This window comes from Sus scrofa, chromosome 1, assembly GCF_054392235.1.
Source record: "Sus scrofa isolate SSC_HxYL_T2T_F1_AM1 chromosome 1, Sscrofa_HxYL_maternal_Yorkshire_Landrace_v2.0, whole genome shotgun sequence".
Classification (NCBI taxonomy): domain Eukaryota; kingdom Metazoa; phylum Chordata; class Mammalia; order Artiodactyla; family Suidae; genus Sus; species Sus scrofa.
Genome location: NC_139383.1, coordinates 246466636 through 246491447, shown reverse-complemented (window position 1 = coordinate 246491447; position 24812 = coordinate 246466636). Strand labels below are relative to the sequence as shown.

Below are 24812 nucleotides of genomic sequence, written 5' to 3'. Positions count from 1 at the left end.
AATGTGTGATTCCATTTGTTTTGGATTGTTGGCTCTTACTTTGTGTGAATTAGCCTTATTTTGGAAACTGGATTGTCTTGAGAGTAGAAAGGCAACACAACTCCAATGTCTTTATATTCTTTTTTTTTTTTTCTGTCTTTTTGCCTTTTCTTAGGGCCTCTCCCATGGCATATGGAGGTTCCCAGGCTAGGGGTGTAATCAGAGCTGTATCTGCTGGGCTACGCCACAGTCACAGCAACACAGGATCTGAGCCGTGTCTGTGACCTATACCACAGCTCACAGCATCACCAGATCCTTAACCCACTGAGCAAGGCCAGGGATTGAACCTGCAACCTCATGGTTCCTAGTTGGATTCATTAACCACTGAGCCATGACAGGAACTCCGAATGTTTTTGTATTCTTGACATTGCCCAGCTTAGCCGAGCCCATATTGAGGGTTCACCATGCCAGCTGAAAGCTGAAGGAAAGACCAAGGAGCATCCTCGGAGATTATGAGTTCAAGGTTTTTTGGCTGTGAGAACACTGTAACCAGAGAAATATTTTTCTCAGGGAAATTCAGAAAATCTAGAGTGTTAGAGAAATATGACAATATCCACAGAGTTCAGGCAGGTAGGTAACAAATGTGTAAATAAATAAGAGTATAGGAGTGATGGGCCTTGGTGGTGAAATAGAAAACTGACTTACCAAAAATTTTCAAAAAATCCAAGTTAAATAAAAACAAAAAACTCCTTTAGGCAAACAACAAACATCCAGAGTAGATGACTAGATCTAATCATAATCAGCAATTACTTTATGACCTTAAGCCAGAAGTGGCCACTAAATACTTCTCTGCAAGTACTTATCCCCATGAGCAGACAGAATTCTATAACATGGTAAAAACAGCTCTAGAAAATGAACTCAGAAGTCTCATTAGCATTTCTTGAAAGGCAGTGTTTACAGTCTCTTCTCATTCATCTACAAGCTTGAAGCCACACAGTCTGGGAGGCACTCCTTCCTGATTTGATTTCCACAATGTCATTTAAAGATGCTAACACCTTGGCCTTTCCCTGCCACATCAGCTATGGTCCCCTTTGTGCACCTCTGATTTCCCATCACCCACAGCCTGTAACATCAAAGCTCTCCATTCCCAAGCTGTAACCAGACTCTGCTGTCCATAAGCTCATATGTGCTTCTCAGATATAAATTCCAGGTGGGGAAGTTGATAGATGTTCCTCCTTTCCTGCCACTCTTCCTCAAAAGCTGCCCTGTATCCCTAAACAGCTTTCTGGTGATAGATGACCAGACAGCTGTCACAAAGGAAGAGCCAAGCCATCAGGCTGGTGGAGGGTGTGGAAGGTGAAAAAGTAGGAGTACAGATGCTGCCTGTGAGTGGCACCTTCAATCCTTGCAGACAACCCTCATCTACAGACTGAATCAACACATGAGCTTCCATAGACAGATAAAGGTCTTTGACATCACACCTGCCTTGTGAAACAGAAGGGCTTTGTGATGTAGTCTGGTGACCTGATTCCGTTGTCTGTGAGGCGGAAATGACAAGGCATAGCTTTGGGAGTCACTAGGCACCAGAACCCTGAATACCTACATTTAGGGATGGTTGGTCTCCTCAGGCTAATGAGGTTTAGGCCATGCTGAGCCCAACTTTTGTTTTGTGGGATTTGGGGTATCCCTTATATACCTATGGCTCTATCTTCATTATTATCCTTATTATCTGGCAAGTTAAAAGGAGTTACCATGGATTAATGGTGGAACCTAAAAGGAGCTGCTGCCGGGTAGGGAAACACTGTGACATGGCTGAACTAATTAAGTTTCAGATAAGAAGTTTTTAAACTCTCAGTGTCTCTCCTTTCATCCTTACCCACTTTCCCTCACCTGTAATTTTTTTTCCCTATGCAATTGTTACTCTTGAGCCTAGAAATGATTTCTTGCCAGGCCTTCCTTGCAGTGTATTCTAGTTGAAAAGTCAAGAACCTCTACATTTGGCTTGAGTTGAGAACTAGGTGAAATGGAATCTGTCTGACCGGATTTCAGAAGCCCTTCCATTATGGAAGATTTTTATGGCTTGTGTCTCCATTAAGACATTTGTAAGATGAAGTTTTTTGGTTATTAGACATACATACTTTTAATTATATTTCACTCTTTCTCTTGTTTCATCATAAGCTTGACACAGAACTTTTCTTAGGAAGTAATTGGGGAGGTATAGAATATGGAAGAGCCTCACAATGAATCAGAAGTAAAAGAGAAGGAACATAATTGGGATGAAAAATATAGAGTACAGAAAGTTTGGAAAATAAAAAAACATAATTAAAAAGGGATTGGGAAATTTATATCAGCTTTGTCTCATTTTGGACATGAAAAAGAAAATGGTGTCCCAACTTCACACTCTCTTTTGTCTTTAAGCGTCACCGGAGAGTCAAACAAAGGGCTAGAGATGCAGCATCAAGAGGTAAAGTCTCAGTCTCTGCTCTGACATCCCTCCCCTGGGCGTGAGGTACCCATGGACCTGGTACTCAATGACCCCTGGTGTCAGGAGCCAGGTGCTCTAAGCACTGAAGGCTCTACTTCCCCAAGTTGACAGATTCTCCCAGAAGACTCTTTTGGGTGGGAAATGAGAGCCTGAGGATGTTCCCAAATTCCCCACCTTAGCCCTGGGAATAGAGAGTGAGGAAGTAGGGGAGATGTCTGTAACTGTGTCACTTCCTAGTTTTATGACCCATTGGAAGTCACCTCATCTCTCAGTCTTTTTATCCATAAAAAGGGCATCTGATGATCCTGTCTCACTCACAGTGTGGTTGTGAAGGTCAAATGAGATTAGGCCCAGGAGAGCACCTGATACATGTCTCAGAGCACTGTCTGTGGAGTTTGCAGTCTCCTCTCCCTCGAAGGCCTTCAGCTTGCTGCAGGAGGTTCCCGAACCCTCTCCCGTTGCATGTAACACTGTCTCCTGGTTTCTCAGCTAGGAGACTTTCCCGGAAAGAAGCTGAGAAGCCGTGGGAGCTGCTCTCTGTCATGAGAAGGTGACCTCTTGCTCTTTGCCGTGTCCCAACTCCCAGCCTGGCCTGTGATGATTTCCCTGCTTGGCGTGGGGCAGGGTAGGGAAGAAAGAGAGTGGCTGGGAGGGAGCCAGACACGGTGGAGCCTGGCGTACTGGTTGAGAGGGTTGCCAGAGGAGGAAGTGAGGTCAGCTGTCTCAGGAGAGAGGTGTCTTCCAGTTGTGCTCTGTGCTGGGCTCACAAAGGTCCTGGAATCCAGGATTTGACTAGTGCAGCATTTAGCTGTGTGGGTTTGTGCTCAACCACAAGACGAGTTATCTGGTCACGAGAATGGATAATTAAGTGCATAGTCAGTCATCGTAGCCATGCTGTCTTTACAGCTGCCCCCTTTCAAGGGCAGCTCCCTGGGCCCTGCTGACGTTACCTGCACTGGTTCTGTCTTCAGGGAGGCCGGTTCCTGGGACGGCCCTCAGGCAGGAGCTTGTCATATTATCCCCTTCTTAAGATCTCTAGAGAATGAGGATTGGCTGCCGAGGGATGTTGTGTACACCCTGTTATCCCTGATATGCAGAGTTCCCACAGGACCTGGTATTTGGGACTTCCTCTCCCACAGTTTGGAAAACCTGAATACCGGGCTGTAGCTTCCTTAGCCCCAAATGAGACCAACTCACCAGGTCTGACCTGGTGATGTTCTTGGTGCTGCCCCATCTGGCTGGTGCCCTTCTCCCAGTTCAGCTTCTCAACACAGGTCAGCAGAGAACTCACCCACCTCCCAGCCTCTCATGGCTCTGCATTCCCATCAGTTGTCTGAGACCTTGCCCAACAAGCCCCAGGCTCTCAGCCTGGCCCACCATAACTTGCCAACTGGCATTTCCATAGGTAGAAAAGTAGCTGAGTAAGCACCCAGTGGGTACAGGCCCCAGGGCTTATAGGACTAGGGAAGGGCCTGCTAAATCTCCAGGCCACACACTTGCCAAGAGGCTGGTGTCACTCCATCAGTAACAAACAGTTGCCTGTTTTCCCTTCCCAGCCAGGACTGGGTTCCTCAGGAGGGGAGTGTGCGGCAGCTCCTGTGTGCAGATCCCTGCTGCAAAATCTGCAATGCCACAGCTCTGGAGATTCAGCAGTTGATGGTGGGTGAGAACACCCTAACCTCCCCCATATCAAGGCGGCCACCACAAGGCTCTTCTTGCCTAGAGGTTTTGTCCGCATCTAATGTGTCTTTTGAGCAGAGTCTGGAGCATCATTCCCCACACTCCAAAGACCTTTCACTTCCATCTGCAACCCTCACAGTGTCACAGAAATCCTTAATCCAGTCAGCTGCCCGGTCAGCTAGTACAGTTAGCATCCACGATTATGATTACTGTGCTGAACACCTCAAGAAAAGGCAGGGATTTCAAGTGCCAGATGTGCCCAGGGTCCCAGAGACTATGTTTTCTTCAAGGCCTGAGGAGCCTAGGGTTTCAGTGAACCTGCAGGAGATGATACAGAGCAACCTCAACCTTGTCTATGGGAACCAAGGCCAGCAGCCCTTGAATTCTCAGGTCTCTCTTCTGACCCTGAACCGAGAAATCACTACCCTGACACATCCTGTGGCCTTGCATATGGTCACTGTCCTCCCTGCTCACCTGCCATTCCTGAGTCCTGAAGTCCTAAGGCTTCTTGAGGTACATGTGAAGAAACTGATGCATTTCCAGAGGTGGGGACTCCCCAGACGTGTAGAAGAGTCCCTGAGGCAGCTTATGCCAAATCCACCATTATTTTACCAACCTATACATAACCAACCAGTTTCTTTCATCCAGAATGATACTTCTCAGTTGTCTGTTGAGAAATTTGGGACCATTTCATACCAGAACTGGGGTTCATGTATGGCCGGCCAGCCTACCCAGGCCTTCTGGGTTTCTGAATGGTCCATTTTGGACCCAGAACAAAGATATTACTACCAGCAAATCCCAAATCATATGGCTCTAGCCTTGTCTTCTCCATCCCTTAAAGAATTAAGTGGCCTCTATCTAATGTCTAGGCAGCAGGCTAATGACTCAGTGGGCCATGTGCAGCCAAAATACAGCCAGCTATTCTGTGGCCTCCCTTCTCTGCACAGTGAGTCCTTGGTTGACACCTTCTTGGATTCTCAAGGCCTCTCCATGAATGAGACAATGTCCAAGTCCCCCTTGAAGGATCCTTTTCTCTTCAAGGAGCTCTCTCTCTTCCCTCTGCTACCTAAAACTCCACACCAGTCAGCTCCGCTCTCTTCTCTGTCTTCCCAAAATTGGATTCTTCCATCTGATCATCAACAATCTCAGATTAATGTCCCATTTCTGACTCTGGATGAGTGTGAAGCCTTGGAGTGGCATCTGCTGCAGAGGCAGATCCAGCTTCAGTGGAACTTGCCAGGTGTTTTCCAGAGAGATCAGCGCACTCAGAGCCCTGTGCAGTATAAGCCCTGTGACAAAGCCCAGTCTTCTGAGACTGTGAAAACTTCCTGTCCAGGGCAGCCCAGCTCAGACCTCACAAAGGAACTACTCTTCCCACAGCATGCGAGGAGGCTGCTGGAATTCCACCTTCAGAGACAGTTGATTCACCACCGCTGGGGTCTGCCCCAGAAGATCCAGCAGTCCATGCAGTTGCTCCTGCCTCCAGCTAACCAGCAGACTGTGTCCTGGAGAAGCTCAGCCCTAGGCAGTGTGAATGTCCCCCAACCTGCATCTCTAGAGGCCACTGGGGCTGATGACCCATTCTCACCAACTTTGGACCTGGTATCAGATCCCATGCCACACTTGTTTGACCAGGCCAAGGCAGTATTGCAAAGCCATATAGACTCCAAGTGTAGGCAGATTGACCAGGGCAATGTCCCTTCTTGTGTCTATAGCTCCTGGGAGTGCATAATTCCTGGGCACCTAAAAAAGACTTCCTTCACTTGTATCCCAGAAGGCAAGTCCCTGGAACTACAGGCAGCAACTGACTTGGACTTAGAGCAAAAATTTATAACCTGGATGCCAGTGGCCCTTGATCATCAGCAACAAGCCTCACCAGATGCTGTCATTGAACATTCTAAGCTGCCTCTAGCCCTTTCCAAGGGAACCATTGAGAAACTGGAGACAACTTTACGGCATAAGTATCTGGCCTTTTTGTCAGGGCTGCCTGCTCTTTATTATGTGGCTCTCTCTAGGGCCATGGCCCCAGCAGTCACTTCTCAAGCTGTGATCACAGAGATGGTGCCTGAGCCTGTTGAACTCCCAGCAGAACCTCTGATTCAGGTGACCTCACCTGAGGAGCAAGGACTAAGTTCTGGGCCAGGCTTTCAAGATGCCAGTGAGGCTTGTGCAGACATTGCAGATGAATCCCAGGCTGAAGTGCAAGTAGATGGAACAACTGAGACGGTGCCTATAGAAAGCCAGACAGAGCCTGCAAGGCTTTACTCACTTGGGGAGCCCATCTTGGCCAAATTAAATTTCCATGTGAGAAAGAAGATCCTAGAGATACAACTGGGAATTCCCATAAAGGCAAGGGAGTCCAGGGAACAAACTGTAGCAATTCCAGAGAACATATGCACACAGGAGTCTCTTGGGAGTCTAAACAACCAAGGCAAAACACTGCTCCAGGAACTCCCCATTCCACCAGATATGCCATGTGCCCCAGATCCAGAATGGCTCCATTTCAAAGAACAGCTGGCCACTGAGTTGAAGGCAGTTCATCAGAAACACAAGCAACTTAGTTCTAGTTTAGTGCCCCATGATGCTGTCCACTGGGCTTCTAAGATATCACAACCCAGTGGGGACATGACAGAATCCCAGGTGCTCTGTGTTCAGCTGGAGGCCAGTGTGAGCAGTCCCAGCCTAGAGGAACCCTGGAGCCCTGAGCCCCAGAGCCCTGACAAGAAAAAGGACTCAGCCCACAGCCCCACACTGGCAGAAAAGATAGAAGAGAAAGGCAAACCCAAATTGTCAGGGGACCATGGAGAAGGGGATGCTGGATTTTCACTCTCCTCCACTAGAGAAAAAAGCCAGTCTGCTGAAGCCCAGAGGCCAGAAAGAATGGTTTTGAACAGGACTCCCTGTAGCCCATGGCGACGGAGACATTGCATTCACCTTGACGCTCCCTGTCAACCCAGTCCCCAGCATCACCCTCAGCTTAAACTCCCAGAACTATCTCCTAGAGACCCTGGGGGGAAAGGCTCTGAGAAGAATGACCGGCAAGACAATCAAACCAAACTCAATGGCATCCTCAAACCAGCAAAAGTTTATAAGAATGCCCAGCCTAAGGTACCCCAGGTGTCACAGGGCCAGCCTTTTCTGGGCCAGCTCATTTTGGATAAGCCATTGCAGGGCCAAACTTTACAAGGTCACATGTTGCAGAGGCAGATGATGCCAGGCCATACTCACAAGAGGCCCAGCCTTCCAGAATCTGGTTTAAGAAATAAAATGAAATCTTTTCTGCACCGTATTAACCCCAAGACAAAAGGCAAAGGAAACGAGGAATCCATGCCTTCCACATCCAAGAAAGTGCCCAACACCAGGAAAGAAAATATAGAAAAGAACTTGGCTCCAGCCAAAAGTCCCAAGGGTCGAACTAAGACAGAGAAGACAAGAGGAGGCCCCAAGCCCCAGTTTCCCCCCACTGAGAAGCAAGTGGGCCTGGCCTTCTTGGATGTTTCCCATTACCCAGACCATAAGTTCTGGCACCACTCCCACTCCCATCAACTCTACTCTGCCTCAGTCCTAGGCATTCCCCGCCACTGTCCTCGGCACTGTCCTCGAGTGGCTCGTGCCACCCAACCAGGGAACCCCCCCTAACACTCAACTCTCACCTCAGAGGGAAACATTGGCCTGCTCAAGAAGACCCAGTGCAGTCAGAAGACTTTGTAGTCTTTCCAACATCTGCATCCCTTGAAGAGGACTGCTATTGCCATTTTCATTAATGTGCAGGTGGGCAGAGCACCACCCAAAATACACTCTATATCTCTAAGCAGAGAGTTGTCTGTCTGCTCCTTCTCTCCACTGAAGTGTGTTCAGGGAAGACATAAGGGAGGTAAATGTCCTTCCTATCTAGGTTGAAACCCAAGCTGGGTCAGCAGTTCACCTCTCCCTACCCCTAGACTGTGGATAAAGAGACTTCAGCAGAGAAGGAAGGTCCTTGTCTAAGGTACATTGAAGGTAGAGGTCAGGTTTGATTTCTGTCATGGTGTCCTTGGGACCAGAGGAGCAATGTGGACATGAGGATAGTACTGTCAAGAAGGAGTGGCCAGGAATCTTACAGGCAAAATTCACTGATGACATCTACATATGTCCACAACTTGGAGGGGCATGCCAATGTTCCAGCTTTGAGGAGGTGCTTTGTGTTTATCCACAGCATATAGCTAATATGACAGATGTTAAAAGCAAATGATAGAATGTCCCCTCTCTGTTCCATTTTGATTATTGGTTAGATTTTTCTGGAGAACTCAAAATGAGAGGCTGCTATAGCTCTCTTAACTGTATCCCACCTCCTGCCTATCAGTTGCATGAAATGACTGACACCTGGAATAAAGGTCGCAGTAGGACATGGAGAGGAGCTGGTCCCCCACCCCCAAGGGTAGCCAGGGAGAGAAGCAGGGAGGGAGAGCATGTAGACTGGGGTCCGTGTACCTGGTATAGAAGCTGACATGTTCATGAAGAGGGCATGATAAAAGTCTGGTTTGCTATGCACTATAAAGAACTCTGAGCCAGGAAGCCAACCCACTACCTAAGTGCTTTTCGGGGATGGAGATGAATAAACTGAGTTGCAGTCTGTTGTCCATAGTGTGTGATAAAGAGCAGTGAGTTGAGCCTTGTTGTGTAAAAGCAATGCAAATTAATTAAAAATTTCCGTAACTTCAGCCTTCACCCCACAAAACCGTTTGCCAGTTTAGTATAACCGTAAATCTGTGTTTCTGCTCAGCCCAAACGTGAAGTCAGTCACTGGTTCTAATCTTGACATATCTCAGCTTTGTTCCTCTTTTTTCTGTGTTTACTGCCTCTGCTTGTTAGGTTACTCATCATTCTTGTCTGACTAATACAGTAGCATGTCACACCCCCAGGGAATGAGGGTGGTCTGTAATAATACCGTAATAGTATTTGAATCCAAGGTCTGGGCTGGGGAGGTGGACAGATCATTACTTCCGCATGATGAGTGTTATGGACTAAGGAATCCTGCCACGGAATTACTGGGGTACTCAGTGGATGAGGATCCCCAGAAGGGTCACAGTAAAAATAACCTTGATTTTGCAATACACCTTCAACTATGCAGTGCTGTATGTCAGTTATATCTTAAAACTGAAAAAAAAAAGAAACTTAAGAATAACCTTACACTTATATTTAGTGAAATGTTGTACACTAAATTAAAACATTTGCTTACTTACTATATGGAAGTTAATATAGCAAACACAGCAAAGACATACCTTGTACAGTGGAGCTCATGATTTCTTGAGCTAGTCTCACATGCCCAAGCTATCTAATTAACATATATACTTGATTGTCCAATATTCATCTCAAACTATAGAACAGTGAACTCCTGATTCCCTGTCACCGCCCCACACAACCATTACCTAGTTATACATAAAAATATGCTCCAATCACAGTATTCAGAATATCAGTTAATGGCAACTCCAATTTTCCAGTTATTCAGGACAATAACATTAGGGTCATTTTTTTTTTTTTTTGTCTTTTTGCCATTTCTTGGGCCACTCCCATGGCATATGGAGGTTCCCAGGTTAGGGGTCCAATCGGAGCCATAGCTGCTGGCCTACGCCAGAGCCACAGCAACGCTGGATCCGAGCCACGTCTGCAACCTACACCACAGCTCGCGACAATGCCGAATCCTTAACCCACTGAGCAAGGGCAGGGATCGAACCCGCAACCTCATGGTTCCTAGTCGGATTCGTTAACCACTGAGCCACGATGGGAACTCCACATTAGGGTCATCTTTGACATTTTTTCCTAACCAATTACATCCAATCAATCTGTTGTCTCTACTTTTTGAAATGCATTCAGGACATGACCACTTCTCATTAACTCTGCTGCTGTGATTACTCTAGCAGCATCATAACTAATTTCCCAGCTTCTGCCTGAGACCATGCTTCCACCAGTCTGTTCTCAACACAGAAGCTTGATGATCCTCAGGCTGTAGTTAGAAAGATAGATTAGATGATGATGAAGAAGAATGAGGAGATGGAGAAAGAAAGAAAAAGAGAAAGATACGTAGTACCATGAGACTGGATAAGATCACTAAGGCGATGATTGTAAATGAAGGAAAGATCCAAGGACGAGCCTCTGGGACACCCCAACATTGAGAAATTGGAGGGAGTTCTGCTGTGGCCCAACAGGATCATTAGTGTCTCTGCAGTACCAGGACACAATTTTGATCCTCGTCCTGGCACTGTGGGTTAAAGGATCAGGTATTGCCACAGCTGCAGTGTAGGTCTCAACTGTGGCTGGAATCTGGTCCCTGGCCCAGAAACTCCATATGCTGCAGGGTGACCAAAAAGGAAAGAAAGAAAGAAAAAAAGAAATTGGAGGAAAAATTTGGAACCAATGAGCAGAACCTGAGAAGTCGTCGCCAGTGAGGTAGGAAGAAAACTGGGAGAGTGTGGGATACTGGAAGCCAAGAGAGGAAAGCATTTCAAGGAGAAAGTAATCAACTGTATGAAAAGTTGCCAAAGGGCCAAGTAAGATGAGGACTCAGTTGATGATTAGATTTAACAACACAGAGATCATTCATGGCCTTGAGATGAATAGACCCAAGTGAGAGATGGAGGTAAAGATGTGACTACAGTAGATTCAAGAGGGAGAGGAAGAGCGTTGGTGATGGCAAGTGTCATCAACTGCTTTAGGGTATTTGCTCTACAGAGGTGCAGAAAATGAGGAAATAGCATCAATAGGGTTTTTTAAAGGCAGGCGATATAACATGCTGGATGTTAATGGAAAAAAATCCAAGTAAGAGGAAGAAACTGATGATGCAGGAGAGAAAGGGAGAACTACTAGAGCAATGTCATGAGCAGAAGTAACAGAATAGGAATGAGTCCCCAGGTTGAGGGGTTGGTCTTGGCTAAAAGAACAGATGCTTTGCTCACAGTAAGTAGAAGGTGACAGGAATGAGGAGGGGCTTTGTGTTTCTTGAGAAGAATGCTTTCCCTGCAATTAAGAGAGCAGGACAAATTTATAGAGGTGTGAATGAGTAACCAGAAAGGATTGTGGCTCAGGGTGGGGGCCCATACAGAGAACTAAAACCAGATATGAAGAGGAATTCTGGGAGTTACCAGGGCAAGGTGTTTCTTTGTTTTTTAATTAGGGTCTGAGAAGTCAGAAGCAGCATATGAGCCCAGGCGGGCAAAAAATATAGTGAAGTTGCTAATCACATATAAAAAGCACATGTTCTTAGAATACAGGGGGAGAGATGCCAGAGAAAGCTCTAGGTGCACAGAGCAGGAAAAGGATGGGTCTTGAGATTGATAAAGAGGGCAGGCATGGCATCCTAGTGTTCAGCCAGGGATGTTTGGTGGTGGGAGGAGAGAACTGAGGAGCAGAAAGACCAAGAGGCTACCTTGAGTAGATGGAAAGACCTCTGTGTTGGAAACTCATCTCTCTCAGAAAGTAGCTCCTCCGCATGCCCGCTTTCTGAGCTACCACAGAGGAGAGAATAAAGGTGGGGAGCGCTGTGGCTTCCTTCCGATGTGGCATGGGGGACCATGGGATGCTCTTCCCTACTGATTCCTAAGGAGATCCAGGGTGCCTCAGCATCCCATCAAACCAGGAGGTGGGGGCAGGACTCTCTTGCTCTGATAGGACCCAGCACTCAGCATGATGTGTTCGCTGCTAGCAGGATGCAGAAGAGCCTGGAGGTGAAGAAGCATGAATGTGTCCCTCCTCTGAGTGGTGATCCTGTGCCTGACGGATGAGAGTCCAGCCCCTGTTGTGGCACCCAGGTTGAGGAGGCACAAGGCCCAGGCCCGCTGAGCCACACTCTCCAGTGTTTTCCTAAGCATCCCCAAAGATCATGGGAGGTTGTGTGAGAGACACATCCTCCCTGCCTGGTGGCAGTTGGGCTGAGAGCTGTGTAGGATGATGCCCAGGAGAAGGAATGTGACTCAGGATGGTCACAGTAGAGTCAGATGGGAAGCCAGGGTTAATGTGCACACATCCTGTCTTAGGTGGAGCAGGTCCTTCCATGGTCCCCCACAGGCTACTTACTCCTGACAAGCATGAATTCATAGTGCTGACCAGGTGGTGTAACAACAGGCTGAGGGCAGCGAGATGAGCTGGAACAAAGACCTTCAGGATTCTCAATTCTCAGCAAAGTCAAGAGCTGAGAGAAGACAAGGTCAGAGCCTATGATTCATGGGGGATCTTATAGAGGGGTGAAGATTTGCTTGTCCTATTCTGTAATCCTAGCACAAGCCCCACCTTCCAGCTCTGATAGGCTCAAGAGGTAAAAATCAAAATGAAAACTCTCATGGCAGGAAACAAACTCAAGTATTTTCTACTCTATGATTGGTGATAGATGCTAGGGACATATCTATGCTTGTTTGGGATCTTTGGTGGCGTTCACTTCTGCTCCCTGAGATACCATATTGATATGGTGAATGGCTCAGACCTTCTGAAACCCTTCTTTCTATATCTGCAGAGAGTATTTCAGGGTTCTGTAGAGAGAATTGAAGGCAACTCACTATCCGCAGTGGAGGAGACTGGCTTCTCCACAAAATCACTTCTCCTGCTAAACACTAAGTCCCAGCAAGTAGGGTGCATGGCTACTTCATTTTGGGACTTCCTCACTGTAGCCCATGCAGGGAGAGCAACAAACACAGCACAGGCATAGGAATAAACCCCATGGAGTTGCTACTTCCTGTGCCATGTGAGAGAATCATTAGGATAATCTGTTATTTTAATAAGACAAATCTTCTTAAAATTTTATAAATACTTATAACACAAATATGTACAGATTTTTACACAAAATATCATGGGTTTTATACTCATCAAATTTCTAGTCTTAATTTCTAGGATTAAAATCTATTAATTCAGAAAGAAAACAGTTTATAATAACAGATTATCCTTATTATGCTAACTTAAAGTTTATAATTGAATAAATGTTTTATTCATGTAAGCTGGGATTTACATCCTCATCACTGGAAGGCCTGTTTTTTCTTTTCCTCCATGCAAATACGGTAAGAGCATGGCTGATTATAGTGTAACTCAGTTATTCACCAGTAAACAGTTTAATGCTTAATTTCTGGGTGCTATTTCCTTTCTGTGTACCACTTGTCTCATTTTCCCTCGAGGTACCGTGTACTTTCACACCTGTATATGTTTCTTCAGGCTTTTCCAGACATCTACTGTCTTACTTCTGCTTGAAAACACTTAACCCATCATTTAATGCACAGTGGAAATGTCCTCTTGACTGACATATTCCCCCTTGGCCTCTTCAACCAGGGTTTTCTACATCCTCTGTAGTATTTTGCTTTCCCTGCCCTGAAATAAACTGTGTAACTGTCAATGGTGGGATCATGCATCCATAAAGGCAATATAATCATCACTTAATACATGTTAAATTGGTATAAGTTAAACATGCTGACCAGCTAGATAACAGACCATTCATTACTCAGCCAACTCTTGTTTACAATCTCATAGAATCATAGATATTTGAAAGAAAATCTGGTTCTGGCTCATTTTTTTTGTGTTCCAGGGAGAATTTAATTTGAAGAAAGACTTCCGTGACATAAGACAGTATGAAAGCCACTAATTCTGGACAAACTTTTCAGACGAGTAAATGAAAGATTTTTAAAATATAAGATCTAGGTAATCTGATTTCTTTTGAAAAATTAAAAGACCTGGGACACAATTTTGGTTTCTCATTCTTGAAAAGTGTCAATCTTCTGGAACCTTTTCCAGTTTTCCACAGTCCTCACCACTCTCTAAAGTTTCCCTGATGCAGAAGCTAAGTTTCAAGAGCAGCACTAAACCTCCAAAATGATGACTGGCATGCCATGGAAATATGCCTTGCCTTCTCCCTTCATTTGTAATTGAACTTGAGTCCTCAAATTTGCAGTAGATGTGTTTCTATGAAGTATTGGGGGCAGAGGGGGATAGAGTTTACAAATTAAACTTCATCTGAAATATATGTAGTTTTCTATTCAGAGGAATCACCTGTAACTATAACTCTTTTGTACATCAAATGAGCACACTTGATTATATTTCTTTTGCCTTGACAAGAGCTGCATCTTAGCTTGGTATATAATTCTGAGAGCTCAATTTTTCCTACGAAAATTCTGCAAAAATTTCTTTGTTTTATTATTATGACATTAACTTTTGCACAGGGGAAGCTTGAGTTTGTGTGGTTATTCTTTCTTGGGAAGTAAACTTTATATGGCTTTCTTTTTCTGCATGGTTAAGATCATAGTTCTTACACAGTTTTTATCACAAAAGTAAAACTGTTGCAAGACAAGGTGAAGACCAAACAATGTTAAATTAGTTTTTGCCAGGGCATGGTGAGCTCATTAGAGCTGTAGATTTAGACTTTTTTTTCCCCCACTCTAGCAAGTTTTCCTTTGTGTATATAGTGTTAAAAAACCTTCACTGGTATATTGATTTCATATACAAATTATACAATGTAAGTAGTAGACAGTTCAATGATTTTTGGTTTCAGGACATTTTCATGATCCCCCAAAGTCTCTCTGTTCCTCCACCCCTGAGTTAATCCCTGCTCCCACCCCTTAGCCCTGGTCAAGCTTGAGACAGAAATATTCTTGCTCCAGTCATGACCTCAACCTCCTTATTCACTCATCACCAACAATGCCTCTGGACATGAGTGTTGTCACCACTGTAGGTGGAGTGAACTCCCTTCCATCAAAGTACAGCCTGTTTGCTGCCTTGGCAGAACCCTGGTGACCACTGAGCCGGAGAGGGTGGGGAGTGATTGGAGCTGTTTCAGGCAAGAAGGCTTCAGATTTCCACTGCTCCTACTTAAAGCTTGGCTGTTTTTTCAGCACAAATGTTTCACAGACTATTGTTTGCAATTGTTTTGGGGAAAAAGGATTTGCTGACTTCCTAACTCAGCCCTTAGCCAGAAGGCTTACTTTTATGTTTTTTTCCCTCAATGATATCACTGGCGAACTGATCGGAACTTTATGATCTTTTGCGCTCTCTTTTTATTTTGTTGTCTTCATCTCTATTTCCTATGCTCTGCACTGCCTTTGAGATGGACTTTAGTTAGGTATTACAATGTTCGATTTTTTTATGCTTGTGTTGTGTCCTTGTTATCTACCTTTTTATTTCAACTGTCTCGGTTCTATGTTTTTCCTTAATTTTATAAAGCTACTTTCTTCTGTGTTTTTAAAAATAGATGTGCTTTTATTTATTTTATTTTTTAAAAATCTTTTTAGGGCCACACCTGTGGTGTATGGAAGTCCCCAGGCTAGGGGTTGAGTCAGAGCTGCAGCTGCCGGCCTACACCACAGCCACAGCCACAGCAACACGGGATTGAAGCTGCATCTGCATCCTACACCACAGCTCATAGTAACGCCAGATCCTTAATCCACTGAGTGAGATGGGGGATTGAACCTGTGTCCTCATGGATACTAGTTGGATTCATTATCGCTGAGCCATGGCAGCAACTCCAAAAATAGATGTGCTTTTAAAATTTTTATCTGATTTTATAGTATTAATAAGAATTTTTTTTCTATATCGTTGGAGCGAGAATATTCTTTGATTTTCAAATGCATATATATAATTTTCCTCCCTACTCAAATTTGAGCAAAGGGGGAGTTCCCATCGTGGCGCAGTGGTTAACGAATCCGACTAGGAACCATGAGGTTGCAGGTTCGATCCCTGCCCTTGCTCAGTGGGTTAACGATCCGGCGTTGCCATGAGCTGTGGTGTAGGTCGCAGATGCGGCTTGGATCCTGCATTGCTGTGGCTCTGGCGTAGGCTGGTGGCTTCGGCTCCAATTGGACCCCTAGCTTGGGAACCTCCATATGCCGTGGGAGCGGCCCAAGAAATTGGAAAAAAAAAATTTTGAGCAAAGAATATAGATTCTGGTCTGATATTTGCCAGCTGATAGGACCCATACTCTTTTTGGATTCTCTCACTATCCGCCAGTGTACTGTTAGAATTCTCTTTTAGGAAATTAGGTAGAGGCATAGTTGGTGGATGCACACATTCCTAGCATGTAAGTTTTTAATGTCTAGAAGAAGTTTATCCAGTTCAGCATTAGTTTGTTGAGGCATTACTGTTTTTATTCCCATTACCTTGTTTTCTAACTATGAGCTAGTGTATTTATTACTGAAAACTTTAAATCAGCATGTAGCTCTTGATTTGTTGGAAGTAGAAGATGGGTAATCCATTCTCCCATGGAAAGAAGTGGATTGCTGCTTCTTTCTGCCCCCATCTACTCATACTTTGACTCCACTGGGTACAATATTGTTGTGCCCCTGAACTCATGGCCAAGTTCAATTGCTGGCTATTATAAGACTGCAAAGTGAATATAGCAGTGAGGCACTGAAGAATCCTCAGGGAGGAATTCCCTTATGAAGATTCCCCTCAGGAACTAGGTCTCTAACATAATGGTTAATTTTTATGGCTATGTTGCTGTCTTTCAGAGACACTTATATGTGCTAACTGGCCATCATTTCTCAGTATGTCCTATCTACATTACAGTTAGAACTAATTCCTCCCAATAATTAAAAACAACATTAATATCATTGATTTATATCTTCAGTTTCCTCTGCTCTTGCTTTTGCCTACCACATTGGTATTTTAAAATCGGAGGGGAAATTAGCAACCTACTACCATATACTAATATATCCAAATAATTGGCTAACTAATGAAAGATTTTCATTATCAGAAGGAATTTTTTTCTGTGACCCTTAAGATTTTTGAGCTTAAATCCGTGAAAAAATACATTTTCAGTTATATTTTATATACAGATATCTTGGAGGAGTGTGTGCTAGAGCAGCGAAACTCAAACTTTAATGTACAGTGCTTCTGAAACTTTAATGTGCATATGAATCCCCTGAGAATGCCGTTAAAATGCAGATTCTGCAATTCTAACAAGCTCCTGATGATGTGAATACTGTGTTAAGAGCACTAATGTACTAGAAGAGCTGGCAGCCTATGTCCGTGATTTGGAGCCCAAATCACTCATATTTGGTTACCATTCAGTAAGCCACAAACAGGAAAATTCTGCAACATCTCCATTTTCAGACTCACCAAGGGCCTGGTTGGTGTTCTGTGACCCCTGCCCCCAAAGCAGAGACTGTCACCAAATGATTACTCTGTCAATAACTGTGCCATTTCACATTCAAATACTCATGGCCTTTTTATCTGAGAGGAAACAGTTAAAGGAGGTGGCAACCACAGATAAGACTTACCCTTTTCATGACACCAATTGGTTCTTATTTATTTATTTTAAAAAAGCCTCTAAGATTTTGAGTTTGTTGTTTAGCAGGTGATGTAAAAATTCAGACATTCCTTTGAGGCCACGGATACAGGAGCAGGAGATTACATAGTTCCAAAAAAGATTTCTGAAAAGAATGCAGTCTTCCTAGGAAAATAACTAAGGGATCTGTGAGAAAAGAAGCTCTGGTTAAGAAGATTGGATCTGCTCTAGAAGAGCTGAGTAGATATTTTAACATTCAATAAAAATAAATACCCTTATTGCTTTGGAAAATTTAACAGTCAATAAAAATAAAAGCTCTTATTGATTTGCATTATATGTTATAGAAGACCCCTCAAAATAGATTCCACTATAGTCTTTTGTTTACCAGTTTGGGCTTTTTCATGGTGTCAAACTTAAATCAGAGTTAGTTTTCAGGATAAGATGGCTTTTATCCCCCTGTCTGCTTGTCATCCCTTGTTTTCTAGACTTCTCCTCCAGCACAATTACTTCCTTAATATTATATTTTCTTTAGAAAATCTTCTTCATGATTGACAGTTCCAGTTTATGGGTTGTATGGTGGCTAGGATTTACAAGGAATTAAGCTGGAACTGCCTAAAGAGTAAACTTGAGCCCTCATGTAAAAGAAAGATAATGGTATCATTTTTCAGTGATAGTGCCATCTGACACTAGCCTGCTGAGGTTATTTGGACAGTGGGTACAGGTAGGAAAGCAATGTGCTCAGTAAGCTTTATAGGCGTTAGATGTTTGCAAAAAGCAAATTAACACAAGTACCACCGACACCAATTCCATAGTCTTGGACAGATCATTGTAGTTATATATATATATTTTTTAAAAAAATTTTTAAAAATTTGCCCACTGTACAGCAAGGGGATCAAGTTATCCTTACATGTATACATTAGTTTTTTTTTGGTATAAAATTTTTATAAAATTGGGAGTTCCCGTCATGGCGCAGTGGTTAACGAATCCGACTAGGAACCATGAGGTTGAGGGTTCGGTCCCTGCCCTTGCTCAGTGGGTTAACGATCCGGTGTTGCCGTGAGCTGTGGTGTAGGTTGCAGACGCGGCTCGGATCACGCGTTGCTGTGGCTCTAGCGTAGGCTGGTGGCTACAGCTCCGATTCGACCCCTAGCCTGGGAACCTCCATGTGCCACCGGAGCGGCCCAAGAAATAGCAAAAAGACCAAAAAAAAAAAAATTTTATAAAATAAATAAAAATCACATTGAACTTATGTCTTAAAATAGGTCATCTCCTTAGGATAATGATCAAGTTTTGTATATCCTCTACCAAAAAAACCCTCAGTCTTTTAAGTAACTTTTGTCTTATTTTAAAATTTTATTTTAATTAATTTTTTTAAAATATTAAATTTATTTTTTTAGGGCCACACCTGTGGCATATGAAAGTTCCCAGGCTAGGGGTCAAATTGGAGTTACTGGCCTATGTCACAGCCACAGCTGCATCTGTGACCTACACCATAACTCACAGCAGTGCTGGATCCTCGACCCACTGAGTGAGGCCAGGGATCAAACCTTCATCTCAGTGCTGAGAGCCTTGACTTATAGAGGAAATAGAATCCAGTTTTCTTTATCAATTAATGGTTGACGTATATCAGGGAATCCTGGATTTCTCAGAGGGTTTTAAATTGAGTTGATACTGTATCATTTCCCTGATTCTGTTCCTAAAGCAATGAGGCCATCCTGGCAAGGTTTGGTGTTTATGTCAGCAAGAAAAAGTGCATATCTACATTTCGATTTTAAGGGTCACCCGGGTTGAAGAAACTTGTAAAAGAGTTCTGCAATGTTTTTGATTATCTGAAGGATTCTATTTGCAGAAGAATTTCCTCTAGTGATAGAAGGTTGGCATAGGCCTTATATTAGTGTCCTTGAACAATTCGACATGTCAACATTAAAGGGAAAAGATAAAGGTAGAAATGAAGTCTTGGCAGGGAATTCCAAAATAGTCCCTGTTCCCACAGTTTCAAATCTTACCTTCATTGACTTTGAATTTTTTTTTTTTTTTGTCTTTTTTTGAAACCACACTTGTGGCATATGGAAGTTTCCGGGCTGGGGGTTGAATCAGAGCTGCAGCTGCCACAGCCATGGCAACACCAGACCCTTAACCCATTGGGTGAGGCCAGGGATCGAACCCGCATCCTCATGGATACTAGTTGGGTTCTTAACCTGCTGAGCTACAATGGGAACTCCCACTTTGAAATATTAATATCAACGCTTTGGTTCAGAATAGTTTCAGTGTATTTTTTCTTGTTTCTGTGTTATAACTATTACTGTTTGGATATATTTGCTTCTAATTGTTTCTAATACATAGGCTTGTTTTTTGAATAGTTCTGCCTTGTTTTTGTCTTTAGCATTTTTGCAAATATTTTCCCACATTATTGAAAAATTGTTATTAACATCATTTTAAAACTTGCAAAATGTATTAGTCATTTCTTAAGTTTTGAACAGGTAGGATGTTTCTACTATTTTGAAGTAAATGCTGCCCCAATGATACATCTTTTTGCATGGAGATTCCCAGCTCCCCTTCAATGACAGAATTTAGCCTAGATTCTTTAAAATGGGATTTCTGGATCTAACCACCTGAGAAAAAAACCTTAAATCTTGATTTACTTTTCCAAATGTTCTCAAGGACTGGACAAAAGTATTGCTCTCAGCAGTGGAAGAGAAGGCCTGTTCATCATAACCTTGTTAGTCACTGATCTTTGGGGGTGGGATAGGGAGTTGAGTGGCAGGGACAATGTAAATTTCATTAATTTGATAGAGAAGAAAAGAATTTTTTTTTGCAAGATTTCTTTATTACTCCTTGATTACTTGGTTATATCTTTACCCATGTGTTTGCTATTTGCATTACTTCAATTGTAGATTTTCTGTTCAAATCCTATTGTAGGCATAGCAGTTTTTGTAATAAAGGAATTTCATTTATTACTTTTTAAGATAGCACAGTTCTTTTCTATCTAGATATCAGAGGGATTTAAAAATACAATGGCTTTTTTTGTTTTTTTGTTTTTTTTTTTTAGGTCTGCATCTACAGCATATGGAAATTCTCAGGCTAGGAGTTGAATCAGAGCTGAAGCTGCAGGCCTATGCCACAGCCACAGCAATGCTAGATCCATTTGTGACCTATGCTGCTGCTTGCAGCAATGCTGGACTCTTAACCCACTGAGTGAGGCCAGGGATTGAGTCTGCATCCTCATGGAGACTATGTTGGGTTCTTAACCCGCTGAGCCACAATGGGAATTCCAAAACGCTTTTTTGATAAATTTACTAGTTCAAGTAGTTCCTGTCGTGGCTCAGTGGTTAGTGAACCCAACTAGCATCCATGAGGACATGGGTTCAATCCCTGGCCTCCCAAAGTGGGTAAAGGATCTGGCATTGCCATGAGCTGTGGTGTAGGTCACAGACGTGGCTTGGATCCCATGTTGCTGTGGCTGTGGTGTAGGCCGGAGGCTACAGTTCAGATTGGAACCCTAGCCTGGGAACCTCCATGTGCCATGGGTGTGGCCCTAAAAAGACAAAAAGATCCCCCCCCAAAAAAGAGTTCAATATCCCACAGATCTGTGGATTCTTAGCAACTTGATATAAAAAGTAGCAAATATGGAGAGAATACATTCCCTCCACTTTGAAAATGATGCATTAGAATTAAAGAGATTTAGCATCTTGATGAACCCATAAAACCTTCTTACTGTTAGGAAAAAAGCATTCAATCTCATTGAAAGGGGAATTGCATCTGGGAAGAAAATTAAAGAGGCTAAACCTTGTGTGGTAGTAGAAATGACAATTTTTGATTAAAGAATTGTCAGCATGGGGCACATTCCTTCAATTTTCGGCAATGTGAAATCCCAGCATTAATCAGCTTTTGTTGAATGCTACCCACTGTTCATACAGCAGCAAGAAGGCAGTAATGAAAAATTGAAGAACTAGCATTAGACCAGCAATCATACTGGCTGCAGGGTCTTCATTTTGTGTGAGGACTTTTTTTTTTTTATTATTCTGGAATTGGTCAAGATATGCCATGTCCTCATCAAATGACTTATGTGAGTGCTTTCTTTCAGAACAGTAAACAATACTAGTAAGTTGGCCAGCTTCCCACCAACTAGACCTTTGATATATGTTGTGTGCGCACATTAATAAGAAACTGGAATTACAGAAACATAGGGAGTGTTCCCCACTCAAAATTATCTTTTTCTTTAATGCAAAATAAATCAAACTATCATGTTGCTCCCAGGAAGTCTAAACCATTTATAAAAATAATGACTTTGTTTTTATAAATTGTTTTAATTTATCCATTAAAAAATTGCTTATTAGGTTCCTACAATGTGCAAGGCACTGCAGGAACTAAGAAGATGTACAAAAATGGCCCTGCTGTAAAAGAGTTCACAGTATTCACATCCACTCCATTGTTTGGTCCATATATATTCTTGGTCCATATTCTTCCTCTATAATTTTGATCTATTAAATAAAAATGCCGATATTCTTCATATGTGAATGTGACCCTGTTCACTCCTCTGTATGTAAACTATGCTTTGTGCTTTTTTTTTTTTCCAGTATTGTGTCAGTTCATCACTGCTGATGTTCTCCTTAGTACCAAGCTATATGCATTTGCAAAAAACTCCTCAAGGTTAAGTAGTATATAGACTGTCACCTAGTGGGAGAATAAAATAAACTGACTAGTATGGGACTGGATATTGTGACCTGGGCAACTTTGTTGTTGGCTACAACTGTGAGCAAACAGGAATGTGAAATGGAAGTTAAATCATTTGTGGTTCAAAGAAAAGAGAGCCCACTGTTTGCAGTAGAGTGGTTTAATAATTGTGATGAAAACCTTAAACAGGAAGTCTTAGGTTGAGGTTGATAACTGTTTCCAGAGTCTATGAACTTCCTGAAATTATGAATAACTTTTTTTTTTTGTTTTTTAGGGCCATAACTGTGGCATATGGAAGTTTCCAGGCTAGGGGTCAAATTGGAGCTGCAGCTACCAGCCTATGCCACAGCCACAGCAATGCCAGATCCAAGCCATGTCTTTGACCTACACCACAGCTTATGGTAATACTGGATCCTTAACCCACTGAGCGGTGCCAGGGATTGAACCCACATCCTCATGGATATTAGTCGGGTTTGTCACTGCTGAGCCACAACTGGAACTACTGAATAACATTTTATATTTAAGAAGCTCTGTGTTTTCTTGAGTATATAATCTATAGCTTTCACTGGATTCTCCAACACAGTCATGAATCCATAAAAAAGTTATAAACTATTGGCTTAAGTTAGGGGTTGATGAAATTTTTTCTGAAAAGCATAAAGATAGTAAAGATTTTAGGCTTTCTTGGGTATGTCTGTATTCCAATGCAGCTTTATTTACAAAAAACAAAAGCAAAAAGATGGCACAGGGGCTATAGTTCTCTGATCTCTGGTTTAGGCCATGATTTGGTAAGATGGAACTTTCAAAATACTGTGCTGAAGTACACCCAAGTTTTCCCTTTTGTATGAATCATATTTAACATATGAATTTTATTTATTCAATTTTGTTTTTTCTTTCTTATCAAAGTATAATTTAGAAGGGGTAAAATAACTAAGTCTTAAGTGTACAACTCAATGAATTTTTGCATGTGTATATACCCATGTACCCACCACGCATATCAAGATATAGAATATTTCCATCACACCAGAAAGGACCCTCATGTTCCTCTTTAGGCATAATCTTCTCCCTCCCCTGGAAGTTTACTACTTTTCTCTCTTCTATCATCATAGTGTAGTTTTACCTTTCTTAAACTTCCTTTAAATGAGATTGCAGAGCAGTGTGTATTTTTGTGTGTGTTTGGCTTCTGTCACTCAATATGTTTTGAGATTCATCTGCGTTTTTGAACACACAGATTTTTTTCACTCTCTCAATTTTTGTGTTTTTAATTGAATATATTTGATTGTGATGTGTTAATTTCTGCTGTACAGCAAAATGAATATTTTAAAAATATTCTTTTCTATTATGATTTATCATAAGACAATGTCATAAGAAATTGGTGCTGTTTAGTAGGACCTCGTTGTTTATCCCCTCTGTATATAATAGTGTACTTGTGCTAACCTTACTCCATCCCTCCCCAACTCTCTTTCCCTTGGCAACCACAAGTCTGTTCTCCTTGTCCCTGAGTCTGTTTTTGTTTCATAGATATGTTCATTTATGTCATATTTTAGATTCCACATATAAGTGATATCATATGGTATTTGTCTTTCTTTTTCTCTTTTTTTAGATTTAAAAAAATTTATTTATTTTATTTCTTTTTAAAATTTTATTGTAGTATAGTTGACTTACAATGTTGCATTAGTTTCAGGTGTATAGCAAAGTGAATCAGTTATAGATATACATATATCCATTCTTTTTTTCCCACGTAAGTTATTATGTCTTTCTCTTTCTGACTTACTTCACTTAGTGTGATAATTTCTGGTCGCATCCACGTTGCTGCAACTGGCATTATTTCATTCTTTTTTATGGCTGAGCAGTATTCCATCACATATATGTACCACTCTTTATCTATTCATCAGTTGATGGACATTTAGGTTGTTTCCATGTCTTGGCTATTAAGAATAGTGCTGGTATGAACAGAGGGGTGCATGTATCATTTTATTTTTTAAACAATAGAACCTTAATACCTACATGTCATATTTTTTTGGCCATGCCTGTAGCATGTTGAAGTTCCCAGGCAAGGGATCGCACACACACCACAGCAGCAACCTGAGCCACTGCAGTGAAAATGCCAGATCCTTAACCCCTGGCAGCACAAGGGAACTCTACATGTATCTGTTTGAATTATAGTTTTGTCTGGATATTGCTAGGATATTGCTGGGATTGCTGGATTACATGGTAGCTCTATCCTTAGTTTTATGAGGAACTTCCCTACTGTTTTCCATGGTGGCTATACCAACTCACATTCCCACCAAGAGTGTAGGAGGGTTCCCTTTTCTCCACATCCTCTCCAGCATTTGTTATTTGTAGATGTTTTGATGATGGCCATTCAGACTGATGTGAGAAGATAACCTGTTATAATTTGTTGCATTTCTCTAATAATTAGCAATGTTGAGCATTTTTTCATGTGCCTGTTGGCTATTTGTATTTCTTCTTTGGAGAAATGTCTACATAGATCTTCTGCCCAATTTTTGATTTTTTTTTTTTTTTATCGTTGAGTTGCATCAACTATGTATATTTTGGAAATTAAGGCCTTGTCACTCACATGATTTGGAAATATTTTCTCTCATTCTGTAGGTTGTCTTTTGATTTTGTTTATGGTTTTCTTTGCTATGCAAAAGCTTGTAAGTTTAATTATGTCCCTTTTGTTTATTTTTGTTTTTATTTCTATTGCCTTGAGAGACTGACCTAAGAAAATATTGGTATGATTTATGTTAGAGATAAATCTAACAT

The 24812-nt window shown here is 42.4% G+C and overlaps 2 protein-coding genes across 5 annotated transcripts in view; both read left to right on the top strand.

The window, feature by feature from the left end:
• Nucleotides 1–24812, top strand: part of LOC146407083 (uncharacterized) — a 203646-nt gene that overhangs the window by 152965 nt on the left and 25869 nt on the right. The window lies entirely within an intron of this gene.
• Nucleotides 1338–7958, top strand: LOC100525024 (protein SPATA31F1-like). The gene is made up of 4 exons (XM_021065331.2): nucleotides 1338–1769; nucleotides 2398–2443; nucleotides 2954–3014; nucleotides 4021–7958. The coding sequence occupies exons 1-4, from the start codon at nucleotides 1626–1628 to the stop codon at nucleotides 7781–7783; spliced, it is 4014 nt and encodes a 1337-aa protein (XP_020920990.2). The 5' UTR covers nucleotides 1338–1625; the 3' UTR covers nucleotides 7784–7958.

Bases quoted from the DNA above. Each gene is read 5' to 3' on its own strand.
- LOC100525024 (XM_021065331.2), top strand. From the start codon at position 1,626: ATGCTGAGCCCAACTTTTGTTTTGTGGGATTTGGGGTATCCCTTATAT. The intron at 1,770-2,397 runs GTAGGGAAACAC...TTTGTCTTTAAG, and splicing joins CTAAAAGGAGCTGCTGCCGG to CGTCACCGGAGAGTCAAACA. The intron at 3,015-4,020 runs GTGACCTCTTGC...TTCCCTTCCCAG, and splicing joins CTGCTCTCTGTCATGAGAAG to CCAGGACTGGGTTCCTCAGG.